Source organism: Strix uralensis, chromosome 3, assembly GCF_047716275.1.
Source record: "Strix uralensis isolate ZFMK-TIS-50842 chromosome 3, bStrUra1, whole genome shotgun sequence".
NCBI classification, from domain to species: domain Eukaryota; kingdom Metazoa; phylum Chordata; class Aves; order Strigiformes; family Strigidae; genus Strix; species Strix uralensis.
In genome coordinates, this window is record NC_133974.1 from 98,255,113 (window position 1) to 98,282,316 (window position 27,204).

Here is a 27,204-nt window from a genome sequence, read left to right on the forward strand (position 1 = left end):
CAGAAACTCATAGTAGATTCTTTCACTGTAGCAGTGAAAGAGGAGAGGTGCTTTCTGCATTGTCTTCAGCCTAAGACAGGGGAAAGAAGAATGGCCCTCATAAAGGATCCTTCTTTATGTCACTCCTGAGTGACTGACCTAACCACTGACTTACTGAACATAAAAATACATGTACATAATGCAGTTGCAGGAAGAGGTTCTTTATTTAAAAAAAAAAAAAATCCCCCCAAAAGACATGGGCTGTCAGTGTTTTGTGTACAACCTAATCCAGCTGGTATGCTTATGGGAACACCTACAGATTAAGTCCCAAACAAGGTCTGAAAAAAGTCATGTAGATCTTAATGTAGGCTTAAAAGTAATCGGAGCCCAGTCAAAACCAAATTACCACTAAGCATCTGCATGAATAAAGTATTAAGCTGTCGCACTTTTGACATCAGCTCTTTCTTGTATTGGCCTAAAAGCAGAGAGTTTGAGGATTACAATTTTGGATTTGCCCTTCTCAGGTCCAAAAAGGGACTCAAATGGAATAGCTTAGTCTTTGGATTCAAGACCAGCTTTTGAGATAAGAACATCTTTCATTAGTGATTGTTTTCCTTTTCATAATTTAGACTTTTTGTTGTAAACAATTTTTTTTATTTTTAAACCTGTAGTGGAAATGGTTCTGCTTTAGAACAGAAAATGTGGTTTAGATCTTATTATATGGGCAAGACTAAAGTGGTATTATCATTTTAGAGAGCAGTCTTAAGGCCTTTAAGCCTGCTTGTTGGAAAAATTGGTTCTGATGTTTGTATCAGTTATGGTTAGCATTTGTGGTGTAACAATGTTATGGAAACACAGCTGCATTTGTACTTTTAGCTTCAGACAATTCATTATTTAAGGAATGTTGTAGACAAGAATTGGATGGGTAAACAGTAGGGAGAAATATCACATGATAGAGCAAGCTAAAGGGTTGCTGGGCTGCCCTTGTGTTCTGTTTGTAACCCTGAAATGTCAGAAGTTGGCAAAAACAGCTGACATTCAGCAGGTGCAGAAATGCACTATGAGTTTGGAATGAAAAATACTATTGCTATTGATTTAGCTCTATTAGAACAATTAACCTAAGGTTCACACAAAAAGTTAAGCACTGTGTCTTGAATTGGTATGTTTTTCCACTTGATCTCAATTTAGCACTTTATCCAATCTAGTGTCTACACTTTAAACTGCAAACAGTTTCAGAGTGTCTACAGTCCACTTTTAAATTGTCTGTAGTCCACTTCAGAGAGTGGACTGGAGAGGACTTCAGAGAAAGCCACTCCTGTGAAGTCAGTTTTGTTCACAGAAGTGGCTTCAAATGAAAATGGCCTGTAGTCGCTCACCTGAAGCAAACAAGCAGTTGAAGGAAAGACGAGAGAGAAAGTGAGTACTGAGGATGCTGGAATGCCAGTAGAGTACTGAATAAAGCTGCCTGCACTTTTCTGTAAGGCATCTGTTGTCTGAATTGCCACACCGATACATATGGCAGTTCTTTGTTGCTGCTTTGTGGCCTTAAAAGAAATAGCAACCAAGGGCAACATTAGTTTCATTTTTTGCTAATCTATTTTCCAGTCCTTAACTGTCTGTATTAGGACTAGCATCTGTTCCTGCCATCTTAATAGAGGAACTGAAATATTATGATAGTCATCCCTTTACATCATGGTTGAGATATCTTAGTAGAAGCTGAGAAGTTCGTAGTACCATTACCTACATCTTACCTGATCAGAAGATCAGATGTCAATGTCTTGTATATTCTTCACTAGAATTTGTTTTTACTTCAAAGTACTTCAGACTTCTGTGGAGTAAAATGGGTATGAAATTCATCATCAGGAGCTCCAATTCATGTGCTAATAGCTAAAACCAAAATGCTACTTATTCCCGAGTTATTCATAAACCAAAGAAAACATACTGGTTCTTTACGCATACTTCTTGTGACACACAATAAAACAGATAAATACAGATATCTCAGAAAATCTTCACTTTATTTTCCATGTTTTTGTTTGAAAAATATTGCATACAGGGGATATTCAGATTAGTGGGCCTGTCTACATTTAAAAATAGTAATGTAAAATGCATTTTTTAGCACATAACAACTTTTAAGTAAATATTACTTAATAGGAACAGAATATTGTTTTGAAAATAAAATGACATTATTTGAATAATGTTTCAGAATGGAAATTAAAAATATATAAAGCATTTCTGTTAGAAGTATAAAATATACTGCTGACAGTCAGTTGATATCCTGATGATTCATTGTTTTTCATTATTCTGTTGTTGTTCCTAAAGTAACTTTTTAGGATAATTTGGCCATGCCTATTGCCCCTCTGCTAGTTTTCAGAAAATTTTGTAACTATGCAACAGTTGGTCAGGGAGGCCTACTCTATTGTTGCTCTGGGTTATAGGTCTGCAGAATTAAGCCAGTCTCAGACAAAGGTAAAGATAATTGCCTTACAGGAATGCAAGATAATCCCTACAGTAATTACATTTCTGTATTGGGGGAAAAAAAAAAAACCAAAAACAAAAACCCAAACAAAAAATCCCACCAAACAAAAAAACCCCACCCAAACTTTTCAAGACTTACTCTGCAAGACATGTTTCAGTTTATTACGAGTGTCAGACTGGTAGAATAATTTTGCCAATGTTTTGAGATTACTATCTAATTCATAAACAATTTTTAAAATAGTTTGCAACACTTAATTATGATCATTTAAATAAGGCTATTCTAGATGATGTTCAGGATGTTTGGAGTTGTACATCGATCTCTAGTTGCCTGTGTCCTCTGTGATGCACAGCGGGTATGTAAGGGTTATGGTTAGGATAGTTCTAGCAAAGAAACAGCAAATAACTTCCTTTGTTACAGTTGCTTAGTTTTTTCAGATTGCCTATTTTGAATTGATGGTGTACTTTTAATAACGACATGTGATTAGGATCCTAGCTTCATGTGTCATCTGAGCAGTGGCACCTTAAAGCACAACATCACTGGAACAGAAGGGGGTCATTTAGGTGTTACTAGACACATTGTGACACATCCTTTCTCTGCTCAGCCTGATGTTAATTTAGTTGCAGAACAAGATGGTATAATTACTTATTGGCATGCTTTTTATGTGGTGGCCCTAGCATTCCAGACACCCCATTCGTCATTGACAGCTGAATTTTGGAAATGTTGATGTTCCTGGGTTTATTGCATGTTTTGATAACAGACTTTAAAAACATGTTCCTGGGTTTACTGTGTGCATGCTCATCCATCCATCTGGGGTTTTTTGTAGCATAATTTTGATCTGTAGTACCTGTTACTAATGATAAAAGTGACTTTGAAACAACATCCTGCCTACTGAGTTTTCCTACCATTAGGGAAAAGTGAAATTTATATATTCCTGCTTTATGCTGGGTACTACAAACATAACAGGTAGTGCTGATAGAACTCAAATGAGTTGATTGACTGCCATGTAATCTAGGCCAAGATATTAGCCTAGATACCTCTCAGACATTTGTAACCTGAAAAATAATCTGGACAATCTCAGGTACAGTTCTTGGTGGCTACTCAAGTAAGCTGAAATAGGACTGTAAACTTTCACACTACTTTGTTAACACAGTTCAGAGTTTCCTTCTTGTATTTGCTTTTGTATCTACTACCTACTGTGAAAGTTTTGTTGTAAAAGAAGTTGCTTTATGTGTGTAGAAGGGATAATATGCTGTGTTCAAGTTTTTTTTTTAAACAGAGGTAGAAGCTTGTTCCACTTTAGTGTAGTTATCATTGTTTATTTAATGATATGTTTTCTAAGTGTAAACCTTAATGGTGAGATCAAAGGCAGTTATGCTTACTATAACTTTAGAACACAAATCTACAAAACCAACTTCGTTACAAATGCCAGCCTGAAAAAAACCTCACACTTCTCCTCGGCATGTGCTTGTCAACACACACATTCTGTACAATGTGATAAGACACTTTTAGTTAACATGTGCATGCAACCAAAATAGATTAAAGGCATGTACTGAAATTTTTAAGACAGTACAGACTAAACAATCAGGTATTTAAGGCATGTTAGAAACAGGGAGGGAAAGTAATTGTGCTCATTTATTCAGTTTTAAAATGAAACAAATTATTACATAGCTTTCTAATTGACAGTCAGAAATGGATCTTTTGAAATACTAAGCATACAAAAAAATTGAGTTTAGGAATATGAGAAAAGCACTCATCTAAAGAATGCAACCAGTTTACTAAAAAAACACCAAGTACGTACAGTAGATTGCCCCACTGTATTTGCATGTATGTATTAAAGTTCCAGCAGTCAGCTGCTTACTTTACAGTATCTTTAAAAATTTTATTAGAGTGTTGCTGCTCTGGCCTATAAGAATCTGGCCTTTAGGTCCTTATCAGTGTCTATGTAATTCCCATTGCATGGGATGCAAGTTACAGACTTGTAATAGATGACCAAACTGTCATGCAGTCGGAATTCTGGTTTAGCTACATGCATAGTACAGCAGAGCTAGCTACTTTGCTGGGATCCTGCAACATTCTCTGCTTTCCATGCAATCTGCTGAGCATTCTCACATCAGTTCTAAAGAGCACTGAAGAAACTAGCTAATTTGTGTCCTGAAAAGTTGGCAATTCCTAGTCCTAATTCTTAAAATGAGTTCTAATATATACTAGAAACCTTGCAGTTCTGCAGTGTCTATTTAGCTAGCCTAAAGAAATCTCTGTTAAGTCCTATCACTGCTGCCAGATGAAAAGGCAAAAAGAAAATTTAAACAAATAGCAGAGGTCAGGATTGGTTTGTATTAACCGCTGGGTCATGCTCTGTACCTTAAAATGCAGTTTTTGCACTTGTTAAGCATGTAAGTGGAGATTTGGTTTTGCCAAGCTGCTGTTCAGATTCCTAGTAATCATATACAGGTTGTTAAAGTTGCCCTTTTCTGCATGCATTTGATACGTAAACTGACTCTTCTTGTATTAGGCTGTGAGGATGGTAGCTGATTCTTCCCAGCTGCTGGGACAGACAAGGCATTTCATGACACTTTCCAGAAGAATGTTCTGTCCTGTCTCCCACGCTCCCCACGCTCTTCTCTCCAGATCAACCTTCTTCCCCCTCAAAAAAAGCGCAGTTAGGCGATGTTGCCTAACATCTTATTCCCCTGCTGCTGACCCAGCCTAGACATGACATCAGTACTGGGGTAGGGTATGTCAGGTTCTTCACAGCAGAAGGGAGCATAAAGTAGGAGGAACTGAGCTGAATTGTTCTCAGGGGATGAGGGGTGTATTGCAGGTTGCATATGTTAAACAAGTGGAATGGAATCTCTTAGAACAGGCAGACGGATATTAGCTGCTTAGATTTTTGTCACTTAGAGGCAGTTCATACCAAGTCAGGGAAGCTAAACCAAGTTTAAGAGATAATATAAAATACAGGGCAAAAGCAGACCAATCAAGCAAGTCAAATTCATTTTAAAAGGTCCAGCAGAAAGTGATTGGGTCTCAGAAAAACAAGGCCAGCAGCTAATGCAAAATAAAGCAATCCACTTTCATAGACGGACAGAAAGCATATGCGAGGGCTGTTATTTTAGTGCAGCTGATGTGCTTAAGAGCCACATCTTAATCTGTCTGATAACTTGCTGTTTTAGATATGCCCATGGGTGCATCTGGTTATAGGTAGCCTAAAGGCCAGCAGTCAAGAATAAAAGGTGCAGAACTACTATCATTACCTGTTTGTTAGGCTGGTTTTGCCCTGCCTTGAGGGTTGGAGAAAATAGTGTAAGGACAGCAACGCTCTTAAGTCCAGTCTTTTAACTCCTGTGCTTAGAGAGTTTTCAAAAGGCCAATCAAACTGTCTTCAGAACTACTTCGGGCCATCTGACGAGCATAATAAGAATGAGTACCTGGCCCAGTACCCTTCTGTTCTGTGCCACTAGAAGGGATGAGGTGGTGTTTTTCTGTCTCATCCATAGACAGTGAGATGGAGTGTTTTATGGTTTCTTCCCTTTGCCCCTATCTTTGCCAGATACCATTGGTGAGGGTTGGATTTCAGAGGTCAGAGAGACTTACGTGTTAAGTGAGACAGCCTGAAACTGCTGTTAAGGTAACACTGATTTTTAAAAAGCAAAGCAAAAATTGCGCGTTTTGGAAATGGAGAGAGGCATAATTAATATTTAGAAGTTACACAACTATTGAAAAACCACGTTCCAAATTGCAGTTCAGTCACTTAAAAAGAAGCTACAAGAATCATCAGAGATCCTTTTAATCGTACCAGCAATTGCCCACTTTACACAAGAAACCAAAAGATACAGGGTCAATGGGTCACTGGGGATACTGAATCTCTAGTTAAGGGAACATGAAAAATGTAGAGTCCAACATCTACCTATAATTCTGGAAAGCAAATAGGCAACTACAGATTCACCTAATGTAGGCAGAATATAATGCAGGATCATTGATCACTCAGTGGTAAAAAGACCACTGAGTTATGAAGCCTCTGTCCGTAGTTTTGTAGAAATTAGAGTGATATTTGACTTCATCAGTGAACAGGAAAGTATGACTCCTCTTCCAACTGAACGTCACTGAGTGAGCAGCTGGGGTTGCAGGGACTTTTCTACCATTTTGTCTTTTAGACACATGTAATGCAAAATGCTAGAAATAACTTAATTACATTTCATTTAAAAGTCGAAAAGATCCACCTGAAGCATAAGTTTAGCCAAGGCCACAAACTTATGTGAGTTTTAAATAAACATAGTATCTTACCATGCCAAAGCATCTCAAGGCTTTTTATAGATCTACAATACCACTGTTAAATGAATGAAAACAAGCAAGTCTTTGGTTTGAGAGGCAACAGCCAAAATACTCAGTAACAAAAACAAGTAGCAGAGACAGAATGTCCAGAAATGGCAGAATGAACTAAGGTCAATAAAGAGTACCTAAGGCACCTTGTTTAGTCATCTTTGCTACACTCCTTAAGACCTCCAAATAATATATAAAACTGCAAATGCTAAGGAATGTGAAGATGAAACAGCTGAGGAGACCATAAAGATGAAACAGAAGAGGACAGAATATGTTACTCTCACTCCTAGTTAAAACTCCTATGGTCAAGTACGTGAATAAATACATTTTTCCAAATAATAATGAAGTAAAGAAAAGAATTTGAGCTAGGAAAATGAATGAAAGGAGGAACCGGTACCATTAAGAGTAAGTTCATTTGATATTCATGAGTTGCAAGTCAAAATGAAGTAGAAAAGAAGGCTGGGCACTGAGATGTAAATATTTTCTTCAATGTCTAGTGCATTTCTCAGTTGCAAGTACTATAGAAGGTGGAAATACCCTCTTAATTTAAAAATTAAAAAAAATAGGAGAGTGCAGTCTGTACTTGCTTCAGGAACATGCACTGTATAGCAGGAAGTGCAAAATTGTCCTTGCAAAAAAAACCATGCAAAGGAGAATTTTTGAAGAGGGATGGGAATTCGGTTTATTCTATAAGAAATATTATTAATCACCAACTCAGTTGAGACTTTCATCAAATGCAGTATGTAGTTGACTGGTAATATAAGCTACATCTGAGGACAGACTGGTTAAGTTTTGTTTTGGCCACTCCTCCCTGCAAATCAATACCAATTAAAAAAAAATACAAGTTGTGTGGGATGAATCCCATTACTTCTTTGCCTCAGTACTAGATGGTTTGTGAAAGGGAGTCAGCTGTATTGAGTCAGTTCCCTGTTCTTATACTAGGAAACAGAGCTTATAATTAAAGCTCTCTTTAACATAACTGGCTTACCACATTTCATGAACTGGATGCAAGATGTTCAGTCAGTTTCCAAACTTATGTTCCCTCCCTACTGCTAGCCAGAGAGAAATTCATCCCTTTACCTACTTTTCAAGACAAAAAAAGAAAGAAAAACACTCTATCCATCTCAGCCTCTGGCCTTATTTGAGTATTAGTTCATTTATAAACACCTCTAAAATTTTTGGAACACCATGAGAGATTGGAAGGACAAATCTCCAAGAAATCTGTAGGTTTCCAAATGTGTGCAGCAGAACAGGAAGGTCGGCTAGCTGAACACTTTAGGGGATATAGATACTTGTAAGCTTTTTCACATGGTTTTGGGAATATCAAACTAAAGTCTGCAATAGCCAGAAGCCTGGTTACATTTTAATGCATATTAATTAAAAACTGTACAACAGCATTTAGTGTTCATGAAGATGATTGTTACACTTTTGGCATTTTTAGGAAAGCATGTCAAGCTTTAAAGTAGAAGACGACTGTACTGGCTTTCAGTACCTAGATTACACTGAGAATTTGTGCTCACAAAGTACAAAAAACCACAAACGTTTTCCTCATTGTCTGCTTTTACCTTGTGTTCTCCCCTCAGGTATGGCCCATTTCCTGTTCCCTCGGAGCTACCTTTGGCTATATGGCTGGCCTGATTATTGCGCCTCTGTGGATACACTGGAACCGGAAGCAGCTTACGTACAAAAGCAGATAACTGGAGCAATGAGAGACAAGGTATTTCTTTGTGCAGATTCCATACAGACTGTGCAAAAGTTGGGGTTTTTTTAAGAGAGAGAGATGTATAGTCAAAGCAGAAGACTATCCAAATTCATTAGAATATTTCAGGCCAAGCATCTCCACTCAATGAAATCACATAGATGCCACTTGAGCATGGTGCAGTTTTTGCTTCCTCTAGACTATGTAACCCTGAGAGATTGTACCTTCCAGTCTGAATAAAATATTTGTAACAGATGCGGTGGCTTCTTATTACAAGTTCGTTGAGTTTGATTTTATTCTTCTGGATTTCACTGGTTGTAGAAGGCAGAATCATAGTTTTAGCTTTCAAACCTGTAACAAGTTTGCTGTGTACTTAATGCATTGTATTTAAATTCAGTAGAATTTCACAGTAAGCCTGGCCATTGTCAAATGTATCTCACGTGATCAAACAGCAGTTTATGCATCTTGAGCCTATTCTCTTCTTCACTGTGTGTTTCTTTGGAGTTAGAATGGCTATAATAGCTTCATCAAAAACGGTCTTCAGTCCTTTCTGTGTTAAAGCTGAACACTCCACATAGCAGTAGGCTCCTATCTGTCAAGAAAATAAGTTAATTCAATAGCAATACATTTCTGCTGTTCAGTTCTATCTGTGCACTTCTGCTTTTTTTTTTTCCCAATAGCAACACCACAGTGTTTGTCTGGGATCTAGAAAGTTACCTGCATGTGCATCCCCCTGTAGGAGAAAAGAAGATTTGTCTTTCAGCCAAAGATCTGGAACATATTTAAGTTGGTTTGGTATATAAAGAAAGCATATTAAATAAGCTCTTTGGATTGGCAGTGGAGTCCTAAGGTATTTTTGATAATTAAACAGCAAAAAATAATTAGAATTACATGACCAATTCATGTTTCAAAAATAAGACTCTATAAATAAGTGTCCTGGTAAGTATTATCCACACAGTGTGTTAAAATGATAGTATAGCATCCTCAAATAATTTCTTAAAGATGCTTCCAACATTTTGCTTGAGCAGGAGAGGTCCCTTCCAACCTCAACCACTCTGTGATTTTAACTCTCTCTGACTAATGCTTATGTAGTTTTTACAAGTGTCTGCACAAAGTTAGAACTATTACTAACAGAGAAGTGCTATTACACAGGTCTGCTTGTTAGCTGTATTCAACAATTTAAATAAATATTGTTAACTGGTAACTAGTCATAAGGTTTCATACGTTGACTGGTACAAGAAATGGACAAAATGGTAAAGGAAGAACAAGTCAATTGGAAGTAGGATTTTTTTGCTTCTTTCGTTTCATTTAGGAGTATCCAGTTTACCTCTTTTGCCAACTTCTGTCCTTGCTCCACAGATATGGGCTTCTCTTTCATATCATTCAGTCTTGCCAGAGTTTTTGGGTCATCACGAAGATCAATCTAGAAAGAAAGATTGCAGTCATGTTGGAATACTTTTTCTAAACAAAGTCAGCAGGCTATACACTATCGTCTTTTTAAAGCAGACATACTTATTTAATGGAGTATTACATGTATAAAAATGGAGTCATGTCATGATTCAGATCATGGACCCTTCCTGATCCAAAAGCCCCAGAAATTTAAGCTGTGAACTACTACCTTTAATCCAGAAGGAACAAACGTTTATTCTGTAATTCAGCTCTTCAATTAGATGTGATCATCTCAGAATACCAGAATGTATAGCCAGCAGTGGCAGAAAGATTAACCCAAACATAATACCAACATGTGGGTCACTTTGTAATTGGAAGCCCAGTCCACTGCCCACAAGAAGCAAGAGGAAATTGTCTCACTCCTCCCCTTGCTCCTTTGCTTCAGCAAATATTGGATATGACCAATAGTTGTAGACCCAAGTAATCCCAGTAATAACATGGGTATGAACAGACAATTTTATTCTGTAAGTCCCATGACTTTATAGAAAGTCAAATGGAGAGATGCAGCCAATCTTGCCACCATTTACAATGCATATATTTTAACAAAATGGAGGTAGCTTATTAGCAAACAACATAGATCTAGATTTTTCTGCCACTTGTTAGGGTTGTTCCTCCAAAGTCAGAAGGAGATACTGCTCAGGTCCTGTTGGGCCTGAACTTCCAGCCCAAAGAAAAGGCACCATACAATGATGTGAATTGTTTAAATGAAGTAGAACAGAACCAGATATACCTGTGTTCCTACTAGTAAAAAGGGAACGTTAGGTGCATATTCCTTCAACTCCGGTACCCACTCTTCCTTCACATTTTGAAATGAAGCAGGGTTTACCACTGAGAAGCAGATAAGGAAGACATCGGTCATAGGATAAGATAAAGGTCTCAGACGATCATAGTCTTCCTGAGAAAGAAAAATTCTGTTATCTGCAATATTAAATTGTTGCTTGTATTTTGTTAATTTTAACAGTTATATTCAGAAACTGTATTCATATTTCAGGAATTTTGTTGAGGCAAACTTTGTGAATGTTTATAACTATTCCAGGTTAGTCAATGTGGCTGTTAGAGCAAAGTGTGCATATGAGGGTAACTATATATGAATATAAATATTTTGAAAAGTGTGTTAATACAGATAGAAACTTACTTCTGTACAAGAATATACAGAAGACTACCCTTTAAAAAGTTTTCACGTAAAGGAAAAAAAAAAAGGCTTATGGTTTAAACATACTTGCAGATCAAAGGTTAGCCAAAAATAACAAAATAATAAAAGGTTTGACCAAAAATAAATAAGCAGATGTGACTGCTATAGAACCATACAGGCTATACAAAGCTAGGCTAGATGAAGGTTATTTAATGTACTTCAGTGTTCTCTTTTGGATCATATGTAGAGGTGATATTTAAGGCCCTCCTTAGAATTTTCTTTCTGCCTCTTGGAAACCTTACTGTCCTGTTGCTAGTGATCAGGGCTGATGAAATAAGGATCAGATAGAGGACCTCTTTCGTCCAGACTGCTTTCTGTAAGCAAGCCCAGCAAAGAGTGGGAAGGAACAGAAATTAAGGACTAAGAACACTATCAGAGGAACATTAATGCCCTTTCTGGGGGGAAGTTAGTGTGAAAAGATTATTATTTTGGTCATTTAGAGCCACAGCATTTAAAGTCACCAGTCCTACTGCCAGGGAATACAATACTGTGGCAACAGAGGTACCTAGGAGCATTGTCCCTGTTGTAAAACAGAGTTCTCTCTAGTGCCATATTTTTTAGCTAAGAGCAGGAGGGAACATGCCCCAGCTTCTCTCTGCAAGGCTTCCTTTGGTCTATGGCAGTGAACCAACTTTACCATTCCTTACTAATGGCCTTACCATTCCTACCATAGGGGTTTTTTGCCTTTTGTTTTTTTTTAAAACATAGATAACTAAGACTGAGCCCGGGCATTGCAGAGACAGTGATGAATGCTGGTTTTATGCCTTCCCTTCCACAATAAACACCAGTTTATTATGGCTGCCGCAGCAGCCTCTCTCTTCCCCATATAAGCTCCCCATCTTAATTAAATCTCACAAATATTGTTAACGATTTGTTCATTAAATGTAGAAACAGAAAGATAATTCAACTCCATGTTTGAAACAAGCCAGAAAATTAAATTTTTGTTTCCTTGGCAACAGTCACATTACCAGATTATGAACCTATAGTTGCACCCTCAAAAAAGCCCTTCATTGATTAATTATTAAGTTTTAAAGATGGTGTCACTAGAATTTCAGAAAACATGTGACAACTTCCTTAGAACAATTTCTGCTAGACCCATCTTTTCATTTGGAAGTCAACAGCTACGGGAAGAGGGCTGTCACCCTCATCATAAGATGGAGAAAAGTCAAGCACTGGAGAAGATTCTGCACTAGCAAGGTGGTGACTGTTGGCCAGTACTCTTCAGTGTCTATTTACACAATATTCTTCCTTGTAATCAGCGTTCTTGTGTGCCATTTTGGTTATGCAGTCTACTGCCAGTCTTGTATACTCTACAGTTTTGTCAATAAGCTAGAGCATGCTTGGCTGTAAACATGGGCTCCCAATTTCACATCCACAGTAACTGACACTACTGTGAAACTACAACATTTGACAGGCCTTTTTGAAGATCAGTTGTTTACCTGCTAGTGTCAGGCTCCTATCCTGACTCAAAAAACAGTAACTGTGTCTTTTCCACATCTGTGGACATCCGTCATAGAAAGCAGAAATAACTTTAAGAACATCACAATAGCAACTTGAAACTCTTCAACATTCAATTCTTTTTTAAAGCATGTATTTTACATTTCACTTCTACTACTGAACACAGTTAGATCCTGCTTCAGGGTTGCCACTCTGTTTTCTGGGGTGGAGATCAAAATCCTAAAAGAAGCTTCCCAGCTGCAAATTACACTGGTCCCTGGAGTATAAAATCTGCATGAAAGAACATGCAGGCAGATCCGTTAGTTGCTCTGAAATTCAGCTCCACAATCATATGTGGGCTGTAACTGAATAGAGTTTTTCTTAAAAAAAAAAAATCTAGTTTAAAGTCATAATTTGTTCCTACCACCAAAGAGCTGCCTTCACTACACTCAACATTGTCTAAATATCTCGCATCTGGGTTACAATAACTAGAATACTGTCTGCATTAAATGCTGGAATGGAGAAGACCTTTCACTGTCACCAGAAATTACTGCTAGTCCATTGACCTTAAAATATCTCTTTAGTTAATCCATTTCAAATTACAGATGGACCATTTGTTCATAGCAAATACTAATAATTTTCTGATCTCAAAGCTGAGTTACAGTTGCATGGCTTACTTCAAAAATTTGCTATTATCTTTTTAAATCCCATTAGATACAAATCCACGTGCATTTAGCCACATCTTGGTACTGCACCTTACTTCCCACGGATTCATCAGCAGTCATCTGGGAGTGAGCAATGTTACTGCTTTTAAGGTGTGTGCTTTGCTGAACTCCTTTCCTGCCCCTGCATCTATTTATATGCCTTTTGATTTATACCCTGTCCCATCTGCACTGGGCAAGCTGTGGGGCCATTCTGTGTAATTAAGAAGTTAAACTGAAGGCAAGTACAGTGTGATTGGATACATCATGTACTATGGCCAAAGATGTATGTCATATTCACTACAGTGACTTCACTGCATTTACACTTACTTAAACAGAGAAGGCTATACTCACCAATCCTGCTGCTTGAAACGAGTCAGTGCTTTCAGGCTCTCCTTTAAACCTTGTCTGTGCTATGAAAATTAGGTTCGTATTGATACTAATAATGGCAGGTAATTCTAATAAAGCCTCCCACCACATGATTACGCTGGTCCTGGGTCCTCATAAGAGAGACCCTGGCTTAAATGTTACTAGCATCTAGTAGGCCATCTGTGTTTAAAGACTCCTTCCACTCCCCAACAGCCCCTCAGAAATAGCAATCAAACCTGAAAACTTTCTCTGATGTATTGGGCCTAAATAACCGCTGCACTTGGTAGAAGAATCTGAAATACCAAATTAATTTAGCCTGAATATTAGAGAAGCCTGGAAGAATCTGACTGCTTCAACTATAATTTATTTCCTGAATCTAGTGTAAGGGAAATAAATGTGGTTTATTCTAAAATTAAATGCAATGACAAAATCTAATTATACTAGCCAGTCAACATAAATTCCAATTTGAGTGCATGTATACCACATTGTACAGCAATTATTAGACTTCCAATCTAAGTGGGGGAGGCACTGCATGTATATTTAGGCATTAAAAATATTTAAAGACTTTAAATGGACTATTTTAAGAATGTGAATAATATGGGCAAGAAAGCCACTAAGGATCGAAATATGCAGTACAAGTCTCAAAAACTCCAGGCTGTGACCGTGAAATGGTTCATTCTCCAACACACTCTGGACTTTTAAACAAAATTCTTCACTGTTTGCTGAAGCAGATGAATATAGATAGAAAAACATGTTGAAAGTATGAGACTTGTAATAACTTTAAACAAATTGGATGCAAGTATGTTGGCTTAATTAATGTTATATGGAGCTATGATCCCTATAAAAGATACAACATTGCAGCAGCACCGTCCATCAATTACCTAGTATCTCTGGTAACCCAGGACAGCTGCCAGTACAGAACAAATGTGGGAAAGGAGTTGAGATGGAGGAACTAATTACTTGACTTGGCTTATCAACTACAAACTGGGAAGGACTGTTTGGGTTTGTTTGGTTTGGTTTTAAGATGGGAGAATGGAAAATTCTTTTAAATTTTCATTTCTCCCTAGTTTTGATTCTCTGCAGGTAAGTCTAGCATTGCCTTTATCTTAACTCCTTAAAATCTCTCCTTTATGTCTCTTTTTCCATGTTACAGTACCTAATAATATGCCTCTCTGAGATCTTCTGCTGCCTTGTACTTGAATACTGAATCACTGATTTTCACTGTATTTTTGGATGTTCAGGTGGATTTGTTTTAACGTGTCCAGAATTTGGCTATTTCTCTTCCTGACATTTACCTGCTCAGAAACAAAGGTCTTGAAGAACTTTCTGTATGCAGACCGAAGAATGATATTGCAGTTCTGCAGCATTATGTTCTTCTTCATTTCAAGGGTTCGGTCAGACTAAAAGCAGAATGCAGTGCCATATTTCAAGTTGTACAATTGATTTTGAAGTAATACTTTTGCCCAATTCCACAGATATCAGCTGAGAGGCAGTTAAAAACACACAAACTGTATTCCTAACTCTGCCACTAGCACAATATGTAGCCCTGAGCAAATTATTATCCTCTTTCTACTTGCATCTTCCCATCCGTAGGGGTTTGCTATCTTAATAATGCATTAGTCTTTGCAAAGCACTCCAAAAGCCTTTGATGTACATAGCTTATGTGCAGTGGGATATTTTTTTAAAAATAAACTAAGCCAAAGTGAAGTCTAGTAATTTCTGGACAACCTTTCTGACCCACAAAAAGCATTATTTCCTTGTATATATTAAAAAACTGAAGTTAAGAGGTGCAGGCATACTGAGATCTCCTAGTACTGGAGCCCTGTAGCTCCCCTCTTATGGTATCACACTCTTCCCTGCCCAAGTTAAAGTGATGGGGACAGAAGACCTTACCCCTCTCTCAGTAATGTGAGACCACAGGCCTCTTTCTCTGCTGGAATGGTATTAGGGTCTCTCTATTCAATCTGGGGAGATGAAAGGCAAGTAGAGAAGTCGCCTTTGCAGTCAATACCTTCCCATGCCTTGACCAAGACCTTTGGGGAAATTCACACCTCTCAGATCTGCTGTTGCAGGTAGCGAAGAAGATGCTAACCTAGATCTGTTTGTTTGATTTTTGCTCCTTGCAAATATGAGGGCTAGTGTCTTTAAGCAAGTAGGAGAAACCAAATTCTGCTATGTCATTAACATTGTGGCAGGAGCCCAGAGCAAGGTGTGTCATGCTCATGTTTGAATCCAGGCCCAGTGTTTTGTACTCTGAAGGAACCAAAGTAGTTTTATGTGTTTTGCAGCTTAGGAATGGAATTTTAACAATACATCTCCAGTTATACTGACATACTCTCATAAACAAAAGGATAAGCCTGTTTCTTTTCTATGCTGAGAAGGTATAAAGTGGATGGGAGGGAACAAAATAAAGCTTGCACCACTGGAAGAGAAACTGGAGCTCAACAACTCTAGGTTTGTGATCTCTGTGTTAGCAACCATCTGTTGCTTTCACAGCTTACAACAGCAATCGTAAGAGGAGGTTCTCACTCCCAACCATCTGTTTTTAGAGGGGAAGCTAAAAATAGACATCGGTCAGAGCTGCTAGAGGAATCCAACCTTCATGCAGTGAAGGGTAATCACTACTACTGCTCAGAGGGTCTCAGTGAGGCACACATATGTAACTAGCTGGTTTCTGCAGAGCAAAATCCCAGCTAAAAGTCCAAGTTTTAACCCATTTCATAGTAGGCCCTGGTAACAACTGTTGAAAGTCCTCTCAATATGAAGTGCCATGCTTTTAATTTTTGAAGTGCATTTCAAAGCTATCCTTCAAGACAGCATTCTTCATAGTTTTCCTCCCTGAAAATAAATTTCCGTTTCAGAAGGCCCCCTGTAGTATTTCGGAAAACATAACAAGTGAACCATAAAGACTGTGGTATCTAACATGTGCCGCAGGGACTTAGTAACAGCTCATAGTTACCCCAGTGGACACATCCTGCCATCTTCCCCAGGTTATCTCAAATTAAAGGCTGATCTGCAGCTTTGCCATAAGCACCAGGCTGAGCCTCGGAGAACAACTGTCTGCTCCAGAAGCGCACCAGGAAACAAGACTTCACCCCGCTGAATCACCCTGTGGTTTCTGATTCTACGAGATGCCTGGGTGGGGGAGGAGAAAGAGGGAAGTGGTCTGTACTGCCCCATGCCATGCACAAATTGCTTCCCTGGCTACAAAAACTCTGAATTTTTTCAGTCCGGGCTGTATAACGCTGTAACCCTTTGCAAGGAAGGAGGGTGGAGTGACGCCAGGACGCTGGGGCTTCCTGGCACCACCACTCACAAAGCACCACTAATGCCGGACCATTTGGCAAGCTGCAATTTGGACTAACACAACGTTGCCATGAAACGGCTGCTCGTCCAATTCTGCAACCCAGGCCCTGTTATGCTGATCGCCAAGTTTGATTTTTCAGATGCCTACATCTGTAGCCACTAGCTTCTGAACACAGAAAACAAGATGTGGTGATTATTCCCTGGCTGCCAGGGAGAAGTGCACTACAGACCCTCTGTCTCTTCACAGGCTTCTAAAGAAAGCAGAATTGTCCTGTTGTGGCTTGTTCACACAGGTTTCTCAGGGAGTGCAAAAAGCTGCTGATTTGGGCCCAGCATCTATTTTTAATTTATAGAAAAGGCTGCAAGAATGCAGGCTAAGTGCTCTTCCATTGTATTCTAAAAATGAAGTAAGCTGATCTAAATCCATCTCTAAATTCCTGTGAGGAGGACTGTTCATAGGAGGTATGAATTATACATTGAAAAAGCCCAGGGTTTGTGAATTACGATTTTTTTGACAAAACTTTCCTTCTGGCATATTTGAAGACTGTGTGGCTGCTTACATGTCTGAATAAGCTTTTCTGTATAGAGAGAAAAAACTAGCTGGAAGATGGAGCCTAGTAAGATGGATTTTAAAGCATTAGAGACAAAAAAGACAGAATATTCCTTTAATTATACACAAAATTGCCTTTAAGTGATCAGAATTGATCCCAGTCTTAATGTGGGATTAAATACTGTCCAAATCCTACATCTTGCCATGTGGTGATGCTAAACTATTTCCTACACAGTCTCAACAGAACATTCCCTCTCTTCTCTCCATCGCTACAGGAACTTCAACTTGCTGGCTTCTTCATGGTTTTCTGTGGAAGTCCCTGAATTTTCTCTGTAAGACTATTTTAGCGTCTGTTAACAACAGAACATGGATTCAACTGTCTGCAAACAGTATCGGCAAGCACAGTTTCACTTAAACACCTTACACCAGATGCTTATCCACTATGGAGCTCCCGAGAAGTGGCAGACTAACTGCCATGGACAAGCCCTTTCACTCCTTACCCGTGAGAAACTACAAGGCTGCGGTGCATTCCTGTGCCGCTTGCTTTCTCACTGTCAGTGACCTTATGAACAGCACTCTTCCCACACAGGATTTCTACTTTCTCCAAGAAAGGAATTCACCCCAGTTTGGTGTCTGCAGCCATGAACAATCAGGATTTTCCATTCTTTCAGATATGGGCAATCAAAGGAAAAAATATAAAATTCTCCCTGGCACAGGGAAACTGGTCAGATCCTCTACAGAACCTGCTCTTTTGAAAGATGAGTTCTTTATCTTTACAGGAGAATATGACCATCAGTGAATATGTTCTCACAGCAAAAACAGACTATGGAATAGAGATGGTTTAATATAGTTATCCGTATCATATCAGACATGTCTTTTCATTTACTAACTATATAAATCCTGCCCAGGCAAGAAAGACTGATCAGTTAGGTGCCCCATTCCCTTTCACTTTTTACAAATAAACCCCAAAAGCACATTCTTCAGTCCAGTGTTGAGCAACAGCTGTAAGATAGAAGGCTAAGCCTTCACACTGACTCAAGATTAATTCCCATCACACAACTCCTCAGAAGACGAAGTGCCAGAGTACTGGTGCCATCATGTGCACACTGAGTAACACATCACAGTGAAAGAGCTTCTGGAATTAAAGGAGTTCCTAAGAGTCTTCTGCACCTCATTTTATGTCAGGTCCCAATTTGTCAGAGCTAACAGCTTCCATTGAAGAACGTGGTAAAACAAGTCAACAATTTCACTGCAGCAGGTGTTAAGGCAGTTGAAAAACTGCCTGTGGTTTTCCTTAAGTGAGGAATATGTAAGCCATCTCACTGCCCGTGGCTGGGCTATCTGTTGGTCGTAACTAAAGATGCAGCCCAGGTCACACCTGGCATCCATCCCTTACTGACTCCACCACTGCATCCCAACTGGAAATCAGACCAACAAGGAACCAGCATTCAGTCCTACTGACCTGTCAGCATTCATGGCTACATCTAATTTAGTGCGCAAGCTGCATGAAGAACTTTCAGTCTGTGTTTTATTCATCTGAAGCACTAAGTTCACCTAGGATGCTGGTAGATGTTCCTTTGCTCTGGAGAATAATGCTGCCACCTCCATTTTTATACACACACCAGTGAGTGCCAGCCACCGCAAAGAATTATTGCACACATGCCACATGGATGCAGCACAGAGCAGGATTAAAAGAAACTGAAGACAGTAGCCACTAACGTGTCAAAATGACACAACATCTTCGGAACTGCTGAAATTGTCCTGTAGCGTTCAGACACATTTTTCTTGACACAAATCATCCAGTCACCAATCCAAACCAACAGACTGCTTATAAAACCACAGAACAGAGCAGTAAAAAGATACAGTTCGCCTCCTCTCTGCCCTCATTTTGCATTTTTTCTAATTAGAGAAGAGGCAGTTTTGTTAGAAATGTAAGTGCTAATTTGGAGGTTTAAAAAAAGTCCTGAAGCTCTGTCCCAAAGCATCCCTTTTAGTAATGTTGATTTTTATAATTCACAATAAAACTGCAGGATTTGGAATCAGTGTGCTTTATATTGTTTCTTAAAGCCCAGGTTCCTGGAGTCTCATGATAATATAAAGAAAAATCACATCCTTTTCCCCTTTAAATGAAAGGTAAATTTCTAGTACCCCACAGATACAGAGAAAACTTGAATATATGAAGCCCAGAGGCTTAAAGAAAACCCACATCCAGCAAAGGACAAAAGAAAAAGTCTCAAACCATTTTGATTTTCTAGGTTTTTTAGGTAGTAGTGTCTGCGGATAGGAATAGCTGACTCATCATTTTGAATGCCTGGGACTGACAAAACCTCAGTATTGCTGAAGTAAGTTTTACATCCACTTTGTCCATGTGTTCTCAATAAAGGAACTGGAACAAAGCTTACTGAAATCAGCAATAGGGTGCCTGCTAACACAGGGCTCTGGATCAGACTTTAACACACACTGGAAGTCCTTTTGCATTGCAGGTCTGCGCTACGGAGGCAGTACTCTAGTCTAAATTATATTTAGTTTGTTTTAAGATATAGTTTGGAGGCTGAATCAGGAGTTAGGTTATAGATGAAAAATGTGCATTTTTTTATACTTTTTCTATTTACCAAAATACAAAGAGCTCTTTGCAAAGGAAACGGATTTGTCAAGAAGTCTGACCTGCCGAAAATGCCCAGGGTCTCGTATGTCCTCTATTAGAAAAACTGCCAGCTCATGCCACCTTACCCAGTTGTCCCATTCCATCACTCTTGCCTCATGCAGTACAGCTGTAGATTATATGATACTCAAATCACTGCAGGTGCACACACCATCTTAAAATGAAGTCAGGAAGAGGATATGCAGTAACATTGTGCTGGAAGAGCAATAATTATTGCTTGTATTCAGTGTTGCCTTTTTAGCTGGTGATGTCTGGATAGCACTGAAAGATGCCACTGTACCTCGAAGAAATTATAAATTAGTAAAATTCAGAGAGAACTCTGTCACAAACTAAAGGATATCTACTAACTCTTAATCCAGGAAGAAGAGATTTTTACTTGAACACATAATCAATGTTTAGCAAGAGTCTCTCCAGGTTAGTAGTCTTCATAAAAACGTGCTTTTAATGTATCAAAAATTGAAGTTTCTGAGAACCTCTCAAACTTGGTTGGCTTTGGGTTCTTTACTTTGGCCTGCCATTAACTTACTGTTAATTTGGCAAAGACATTCTGGATCTACATTTTCAAACACATCCCTTAGATTTGATTTTAATATAATGCAGTGCCGCTATTCAGAAGTGCTGTGGGCCTTTTGACACTCTGAAAATGAAACATAACAGTCTTGAGTTTTCAACACATATTTTAGTGGATGCTTTTGGGAAGTCAGAGCAGCATCTCCCATCCTGAGACTCCCCATCTGGCAATAACTATACTTACCTATCTTTCTAGGAAGCCTATGACGCTTTCAAAGTGTGAGTCACAGCTCACAACGAGGCATTTGAATGTAAGCTTTGCACTGGGATTATTACTGTTGGAAGGCCATTTTTAAAAGCACATCTGAAGGTGTGAGTCCCCTTCCTTTTAAAGGGAAAGCCTGTCTTTGCTTAAACACTTGTCTAGAGAACTGTCGACACACAGATTGTAAGCTCAGGCACTTCACCTCCTTCTTTTGCATTGAAAAAAATCATATTTCAAAGGGAGAATCTAGGCACATTTTTCTCTGCATACATCCAGTTGTTGCTGCAGAGCCATTAAATCTACGTGGCTGGCAACATCCTGAAGCAGAGCAGCTTCAGCAGAGGCTGAGCTATTCATAGGCCAGCACGACGGGCCTGGAGTGAGCTCAGGAGCTCACAGCTTCCCAGCAGCTGCCAGCTCGGCTGGGACATCATAAAGGGAGCAAGGGAAAATGCATGTGGGAGGAGGCAGGCACAGGGGGGGACAGAAAGGGGACAGGATGTTAATTGCTAACATTTCATTTTTAGATCTGCCAAAATCAGGTTACAGGTTTCGCTGTTTACAACTGTACAGTAAAGGGTGGCAGGCTTTGCGTTGTGCGAGACCGTGCTTGCATGTTCCAGGCTTGCAGTTGGTACTACAGCTGTGTGGTAGGTCAAACTAGGAAGAAGTAATGTGGTCTGAGGAGGGACATTTCTATTTTACAACAGACCAGCCAAAATGATCAGCAGCTGCCTCTCCTTTCAGTAGGATACTGAAGTGGTACCTGCTAGACCAGGGCTACCTACCAAAGCCGAGACAAACAGCCAGCAAGGAGTACAAAGATTACTGCTATTTCTTGTTTTATTTATAGCAACCACAAGTTTGGTGACCACCCATTTTAATAACTACACCTCCACCCCCCTCTTTCTCACAGGCACATTCACAGTTATAACCATTTGTTTTTACACCTGGCCTTAACACAGGCACTGATCTTGCTAATGTTTGAGTTAGCTTTACACACTTCAGCAGCCTGACCAACTTTAATGTAAAATTGCTTTTAACACCAGGACCTCCTTTACAACCAAAAAATGAGTATCTATCTGAATTAAGATGGCTGTGGCTGCATCCAGAGTAGCCATTGGTATCTGAGCTGAGAGGAACCGAGAAGTGGCTTGTTCTGCTCTTGTGCTTAGCATATTTTGTGGCTATTGTTTTGGTGACAGTTGGGAAGGCACCCAGAGCTTTATTGTATCAGACCTACATCTTGTCCTACACGTATTAGAGCCTTTAAGGGAGATAAATAGAAATGGAAAGCCAAGGAATACAGTTTACCTCAGCTCTGTCCAACCAGTCCACACTGTATCATATCAGTAAGTGATGCTGAGCAATATAGATGTTATTATTAGGCACTGCACCATAGTAAGATTCACTCTGCTCTTTCTGTACCCAGATCTGCACTGCCCAGATGCTGGCTTGGTGCCAAACCTGCACCAGCCAGCCACACTATGCCTCAGCATCTCTCTTCCCAGGGCAGCAGGAGCAGCACAGGCTCCGCTCCTGCATCCCCCCCATCCCCCCTCCAGGTTCTGACAGTCCTTCAGAGCAAAGACACAGGAGCATAGCAAAGCTTCCACCTGTATGTGGTCAGCACATACTGGAGAAAAGGGACACGATGGATGGAAAACCCCATAGCAAAAGGGACTGAGAGGAGGATGGACCCCAAATGCCATTTTAAGCAGCAGCCTTCAATATGGAGCAAAATCCCCAAGAGGTAGCTCCTGTGTGTCCTCACACTTAGCCCGATCTGGCAAAGGGACATACTGCAACCTCTTTGTTAGTGCTTACAGACATTTCTCCAAAAGTTTTATTATCATCAGAGTTGACAGTATTATTTTTGGTATTATGGAAGCGCAAAATTATCATCACTTGTCACTAGTTCAAAAGCACTCCAATACAGTGAAGATAACAGACCCCTGATGAAACCACGGTTCTCTTCCCAGGGTGATTTTGCCACGTTCCCCTGCTCAAAGAAGAGCAGTACTGACACACAGTTAGTCTCGCAGAGCAGGAGAGACTACTGCAAAGCCAAAGGCATCCAAGCATCAGTAGCACAAGCACCTCACATTTAAACTTCAGTGCACTGATGCTCCCCAGCTCCAGACAATGTAGGTAGGTTCCACAGCTGTCGTCTTCCTGGGGAAACCAGGACCCACTCCAAGCCCACCCCCTCTCAGTGCATGGCTATGTGCAGCAGCAAGGCTAAAAGGAGCTGCTGGCTCCACCTCTGGGAGGAATTGCTGGAGGAATGTCCTCTCAGACACCACCGGCACCAAATTCCCACCCACTTCCCTGGCATGGGAGACTGCCTCCACAGCTGCAAACCCAAACAGGCTCCCAGAGCCTCCACTGCCCAGCAGCTGTACTGGCTATTTTCTGCAGAACCAGGGCCTCAGTATTTTGAGCCAGAGAAAAGCCTGCCTGAACTCACACACACCCAAAGGGCGGAAGGTCTGTCTGCGTATAAACTGAAGTTTGTGAACTGCTAGTGGCATTTTTCCCTGCTATATATAACCTGGGGGAAAAAAAAAAAAAAAAACAACGGTATTTTAATAGATTTGTTCTCAACCTACTTTAAACTCGCAAAGATAAGAGGCATTATGTCATTGGTATATAGTTACTACATGTGACCCTGTGTGTGTTGTGAGGAAACGAGCTAGAAATGAGTACTGGATGCCATGAACTCAAAAACTTGCAACTCCTTTGCCAAAGAGAAGTCTGTCACAAGTTGCTATACATAACCATGCAAGTTAAAGAGAGCCACAGGTTGATAAGTTAGTATTCCAGGGTGATGAGCCTGCTGTGCACCAGCTAGAAATCAAAAGGTCTTTGTCTTTAATCCTTGCTCTGCTATGGGCTTCCTGCATGGAATTGGAGTAGGTCACTGCCTGAACCTCCATTTACCCCCTCCTCTTCCCCTCAAAATGAGATCAGTATATTGTATCTATGTACTCTGTCCAGAGCTGGGAGTATAAACACACTGAAGACTGTGAACTGCTTAGCTACCACAGTGATCATGTACTGTAAAGTTTTGACAAAATTATACTATCAGACCAGTATTTTGCAGTGAAACTATCTGGGGGTGACAGAATTGGAAATAAAAGCACTGATGTATGCTGGCACAGAAACCCTGACTTTGAGAAGCAAAGAATCCGAGCCGTACAGAAGTCTGTGCAAGCAGCAGGCATGTACCAGATGCAGCACGCTGTTTCCTCAACACAGGGAAGGCACCCTCAACTCACGTCTTTTCTGCTCTTTACAATATACATTTAAGCTTTAACGTAAGCTTGCTGTTATTGCATAGCTGTGGGACGACAGGCTTGTCAGCATGCTCTCTGACAAAGCAGCTAAAAGAATGAAATTGCTGGACTGGCACCATCACACAGACTCCCCTCCTTAGTTGTGCTGGATGTTGGGATGGGGCTCCCGTGGGCAGCCTCAGATGCCCACCAGTTCCCCAAACGCACTGAAGTGGGATGGGAATAATGGTAAAGATTTTATCAGCAGGTCTGACTAAAAGGGGGGTTTTGCCAAGACCAGATAAATTTGTAAAGATAGCCTCATTAAAACACCCTATGTGAGCTGAGGCTCCTCTGAATTAGGCCAGCAAGATCTGGTCCTGGGTACAGCAGAAACTGCTCTGTAATTCAAACTTAAGATTTCAGCTTCTCAGAATTTGGAACAAAATAAAAAAAAAAGCTTACCTCAATTTTTTACAGGTCTGGATATAAAATCTCACACTGAAAAGTTTTTCTTAGTATAACAGGAATACCTTCACTTGCTGTTTGCTGCAACCCAGCCAGTTTATCCTACTAGTTTTTGAGGAGGCCAAAGGTCATTCGGTTTTGTACTCAGCACGTTCAGGCAGAGGGGGGATACCACAAAACCACACAGTGCTAACAACACACGTTCCCATTAATAGCAACAAGCCAGCACAAGCTGTTTGAGATGGCATCCACAAATAAGCTATGCGTATGTACAGTAGCGCTAGGGTCACTTTCACAGTTTCCAGTGCTCATTATAAAAAAAGAGAAAAATAGTTGCATATTAACCAAATGCTTTATTTGCCTGAGCACTAGATCCTCATTTTGTAACCTACTTAAGCAATATTTTACCAGCTGTGTTTTGAACCAATTACTACTGAAAAACAGGACTATGACAGCAATAAGAAATGCACTTAGTTGGCATAAATTTGACTAGTTTGTGTCTACGTCAGTGCGATGGCAATCATGAAGTCAGTCTTTTTGGGAAGAGTCTCACCCTTCATGTATCGGCTTTCTGGAAATGGGGCTGTTTCCTACAATTCTCATGGAATTAATTTTATTACTGATTTCAGGCCTAACAAAGGTACAGAAGACTGGTCAAATGCTGCTTCCCTTACTTAAGGCTGTATGCGGATCTAAAAAGGTACACTAATTTAGGCAGCAGTTGTTCAATTAAACATAGGAATAACGTGGTTAAAAAATATGGCTTCAGCCTACGCAAGTCCAGCGAGATTATCTTACTAGTTGCTCTTTACAACAAGGAAGCATGTCGGAGGTCATGTGAGACCAAAACACATGCTTACACTGCAAGAAGAAGTTTTAATATAAGGAATACACAACTTTATAAAAACCCATGCAGCGTTTCCGCATATGCTCCACACCTCCTTGGGAGACGCCTGCACCTCCCCAGGGGTCAGGCACTTCACAAACTATTCTGTTTCCGATCAGGCATCTCCACAGAGCTGGGGTACTTTAACCCAGGAGACCGCGCTCGGCCCGCAGCTGGTGCTGTGCAAGTTAAGCTGACCGAGAAGTGACTTGAATAACGGAGCCCTTTAGTTGCTGCTACACCAGTGACCCGCCGAACATCAAGCATTTTATCCATCATGAAAGTTACTTAAGATACATGCTGACAGAGCATCTTTCACAACAGGCTGTAGTAATCTTAACCAAATCAATCACTTGAATTGTCTGAGGTAGCAGAAGAAACCCAGGTTATCTGAAAGGCAGTAACTGAGAGTTAAATTTTATTATTTACCGCCCTGAAGTTGAACAACTCTTTTCAGCTACCGAAGAGCTGTAACGTGTAAACATGGCAAGCTGCGGCACCGCCTGGGTCTCTCCCCGACCTGACGCGTCGGAGGCAGCAAGTTCCCTCCCCGCGGAGGGAGGCACATTCCCCACCCGGAGGCCGGCGGGAGGGTCACCGCTCCCGCTCCGGGGGGGCTGACGGGGGGCGATGCCCGGCCCGGGCGATGCCCCGGCCGCAGCTCCCCCGCAGCCGGCCACCCACCGCTAAAAATAAAGCCCGTCTCCGCCCGCCCGCCCGCGGGAATAACGGTTGGATCGATGGTTTTCTTTTAAAGCCTGTTTTTATCAAACACGCACACCCCCCCTCCACCCGCCAACCCGCTTCTGAATCGCCCGGCCCGGCCCGCAGCCCTGCGAATAACTTCAGCGCCGGGAACGCGGCGGGGCCGGGGGGGGGGGGGGCGTCGGGTCGCGGGGGGCAGCGCTCGGCACTCACCTGGCCGGCGGTGTCGTACAGCCCCAGCAGGTACTGCTTGCCCCCGACGGTAACGCTGACTGCGAAAGGGAAGAAACACAGCGGGTGAAGGGGGAGAAACCCCGCGCGTGAAGAAGGGGGGCAAACCCCGGCCGACACCCCCCCCCGCCCCGGCAGGGTAAGGCCGGAGGATGGAGGGATGGAGGGGTGAAGGGTGCAGGGCGGTGGGTGCCGGCCCCCCGCCCGCTCACCTGCGTAGTGGTCGAAGACGGTGGGCACGTACTCCTCGGGGAAGGCGTCGTTGGCGTAGCTCATCAGCAGGCACGTCTTGCCCACGGCGCCGTCCCCCACCACCACGCACTTCAGCATGACGGCCGCGCTGCCATGGGCCATGGCCGGAGCCCGCCCTCATGGCCCCGCGGGCGCGCCCCGCCGCGCCGGGCCCCCCGCCGCCGCCACCGCCATCGCCGCCGCCGCCGCCGCTCAGCGGGCGCCCCCGCCGGCCCCCGCCGGGCGCGGCCCCCCCGCCATCCGCCGCCGCGCTGGGCCCGGCGGGAGCCGCCTTCCCCCGGCCGCGGCCGCGCCGCGCCGCGCAGGGGAAGCGCCGGCCCGGGCGCGGGGCGGGGAGCGGCCCCCCGCGGGGCGGGGAGGGGCGCCCCACGCGTGGGCTGCCGGCGGGGCGGCCGCGCTGGGGCCCGCCGGCGCCTGCTCAGCGGCTGCCGGCTCCTCTCCGGGAGCGGGCGGCCCCACAGCCGCGGGG

At 41.5% G+C, this 27,204-nt stretch overlaps 2 protein-coding genes across 7 annotated transcripts in view; one reads left to right on the forward strand and one right to left on the reverse strand.

The window, feature by feature from the left end:
* Positions 1-18,340, forward strand: part of PIGF (phosphatidylinositol glycan anchor biosynthesis class F) — a 29,708-nt gene extending 11,368 nt beyond the window's left edge. For 2 of the 5 annotated variants that reach the window (XM_074863542.1, XM_074863544.1), the window contains exons 6-7: positions 8,359-8,492; positions 9,155-9,678. In XM_074863542.1, coding sequence (XP_074719643.1) covers positions 8,359-8,472 — 114 coding nt within the window. In that variant the 3' untranslated portion in view covers positions 8,473-8,492; positions 9,155-9,678. Of the gene's footprint in view, positions 1-8,358; positions 8,493-9,154; positions 9,679-13,266; positions 13,368-17,753 lie in introns of those variants that run through there. The other 3 variants (XR_012628247.1, XR_012628248.1, XM_074863541.1) reach the window with 3 other exon arrangements.
* RHOQ (ras homolog family member Q) lies at positions 1,976-26,938 on the reverse strand. 2 transcript variants are annotated; one of them, XM_074863546.1, is made up of 5 exons: positions 26,696-26,938; positions 26,466-26,524; positions 10,654-10,818; positions 9,802-9,897; positions 1,976-9,062 (listed from the first exon to the last, which is right to left on the reverse strand). In XM_074863546.1, the coding sequence occupies exons 1-5, from the start codon at positions 26,835-26,837 to the stop codon at positions 9,030-9,032; spliced, it is 495 nt and encodes a 164-aa protein (XP_074719647.1). In that variant the 5' UTR covers positions 26,838-26,938; the 3' UTR covers positions 1,976-9,029. The 2 variants fall into 2 exon arrangements, with proteins under 2 accessions (XP_074719647.1, XP_074719646.1); XM_074863545.1 differs by having other exon boundaries at positions 1,976-9,066.
* Positions 26,939-27,204: the final 266 nt, after the last annotated feature.